This window comes from Cibotium barometz, unplaced genomic scaffold (genome assembly GCF_041138505.1).
Source record: "Cibotium barometz isolate CiBa-2024 unplaced genomic scaffold, ASM4113850v1 ctg461, whole genome shotgun sequence".
Classification (NCBI taxonomy): Eukaryota; Viridiplantae; Streptophyta; class Polypodiopsida; order Cyatheales; family Cibotiaceae; genus Cibotium; species Cibotium barometz.
In genome coordinates this window covers 75001-77108 of record NW_028229443.1, presented here as the reverse complement: position 1 = coordinate 77108, position 2108 = coordinate 75001, and the positions used below count along the sequence as shown (strand labels likewise).

At 47.0% G+C, this 2108-nt stretch overlaps 1 protein-coding gene across 1 annotated transcript in view; it reads left to right on the top strand.

Moving 5' to 3' along the window:
* Positions 1-1407: 1407 nt before the first annotated feature.
* The window catches only part of LOC147602570 (uncharacterized), a 1759-nt gene continuing 1058 nt past the window's right edge, over positions 1408-2108 (top strand). Inside the window, exons 1-2 of the mRNA XM_086797873.1 lie at positions 1408-1797; positions 1976-2108. The exon at positions 1976-2108 is cut by the window's right edge and continues 1058 nt beyond it. Coding sequence (XP_086653999.1) covers positions 1408-1797; positions 1976-2108 — 523 coding nt within the window. The remainder of the gene's footprint in view (positions 1798-1975) is intronic.

Here is a 2108-nt window from a genome sequence, read left to right as displayed (position 1 = left end):
TTGGCCCAAGCTAACCATTCTTCGCTCTCCATCAAAGCCTCCTTCTGCTGTCCATTCTAAGCCCAATCCTCAGCCCCATCTCTGCCCATTCCAGCCCCATTTTGTGGCTCATCCCGGCGGTACATCGGCTGCGTTTTGTGCGCATCTTCATCTCCATCCAAGGCTGCATTTTCTGCAGAGAATTTACAGCCTGTTTTCAGCCCATACATCCTCACATCCGGCGCGTCAAATCAGCCCCAAACATCCCCTTTCAGAGCCCATCCATCACCTACATCGAGGTACGTCATCGGCTACATCAAATCGCCTGAACATCCCCTTTCGGAGGCCATCCATCGCCCACATCGAGGTATGTCATCGGCTACGTCAAATCAGCCCCAAAGGTATATCTATCCTTGAGTTACCGGCGCGATGCATTGACTTGTGTCAAGTCTAGGGTTTGCATTAGAGTTAATTCTATTGTACAACCATTTAAGCAATATAAAGCAAATACCACATTGGCAACGGTGTGGGGGGCCCTTGAGAGGGTTATTTGGGACCCCATCGACATGTCGTCTCATTCTCTCTCCTATTCTCTCTCTATCTCTAAGGCCTCATTGTGATTGCTTAACATAACACCATCCACCACATTAACGCAAGGGTAAAAAGGATTGTGAAGTGTGATTGCGTAGATCCATACCTATACGCAAATTCCGCTGCCATCCCACATTGGTATCAGAGCTTTGATTGCAATTGCACGCATCACTAATCCGCTATTTTTTTTTTCTGGATTGAGTTGTGTTTCAGCCCCGAAGGTATATCTATCCTTAAGTTACCGGCACGGTGCATTGACTTGTGTCAAGTCTAGGGTTTGCATTAGAGTTAATTCTATTGTACAACCATTTAAGCAATACAAAGCAAATACCACATTGGCAACGGTGTGGGGGGCCCTTGACAGGGTTAGTTGGGACCCCAGCGACGTGTCGTCTCATTCTCTCTCCTATTCTCTCTCTATCTCTAAGGTCTCATTGTGATTGCTTAACATAACACCATCCACCACATTAACGCAAGGGTAAAAAGGATTGTGAAGTGTGATTGCATAGATCCATACCTATACACAAATTCCGCTGCCATCTCACATTGGTACCAGAGCTTTGATTGCAACTGCACGCATCACTAATCCGCTAATTTTTTTTTTCTGGATTGAGTTGTGTTTCAGCAAAACTTCCCAGGAGCACTCCTCCCACTCAAGGAAAAAGCAGGTTTGCCATTGCGGTAGCGCAATGCGCCTTGAGCGTAGGAGAAAGCAGGCATTGTTAATGCAAGGTTGCAGTCGCAGTGCGCTTGCGAGGGAGTAGATAGTGCCTTCTTGGTGCGAAGGCTGTCTCACTCTCTTTTCACACTCCTTGCATGGTGGTAATCCGTAGCGGTATGGATACTTCGAAGCACACCTCAGGTGAAACCTCTCCTATTCCTAACCCTATTTCTGCCTCTTCACCCAATCCCATGGATGCTATGATCAAAATGATAATGGATATGATTTTGCACCAAGAAGAGGCACGTCGGGAAGAGCATCGGGAGGCGGCTGAAAGGAAAGAAAGAAGACTGATTATGGAGCAAGAAAGGTTAGCAATGGAGGCTGAAAAGGAGGCAAAGCGCTTAGAGGGCATGGCGGTAGCCCGCCAGGAGGAATCCCTCGCTATGTGCAATTTACTTACACTCTCTTCCGATCACCCGGGACAGTCATTGGAGCCCGACTACAAGAAGTTAGCCACAACCATCACGGCGGCCACGGCCAGACGCTTTAACTATTTATTCTTGGTTTCATCAATTTACCGCTCTTTGTGATAACTCCAAAGACAGATACTCAGAAAGTTCTTGCCATGTTGCATCTCACTAGGGATGCTATCACATGGAAAGAAGAGTGGGTGGATAAGAAGTTGGCTGCCCATAATGCAGCCTATACTGATTATCTCGAGGTCCCCCTCTTATCTACCAGTGGGAGGAGTTCCAACGGGATTTGAAGGCTCGCTTCTTGTCCCCACGTTATCTAAAGAATCTGAAGGATGAGTATAGGACTTTAGCCCAAAATGGAAAATTTGTGATGTCCTATGCTAATCGTGTTTTCCAGG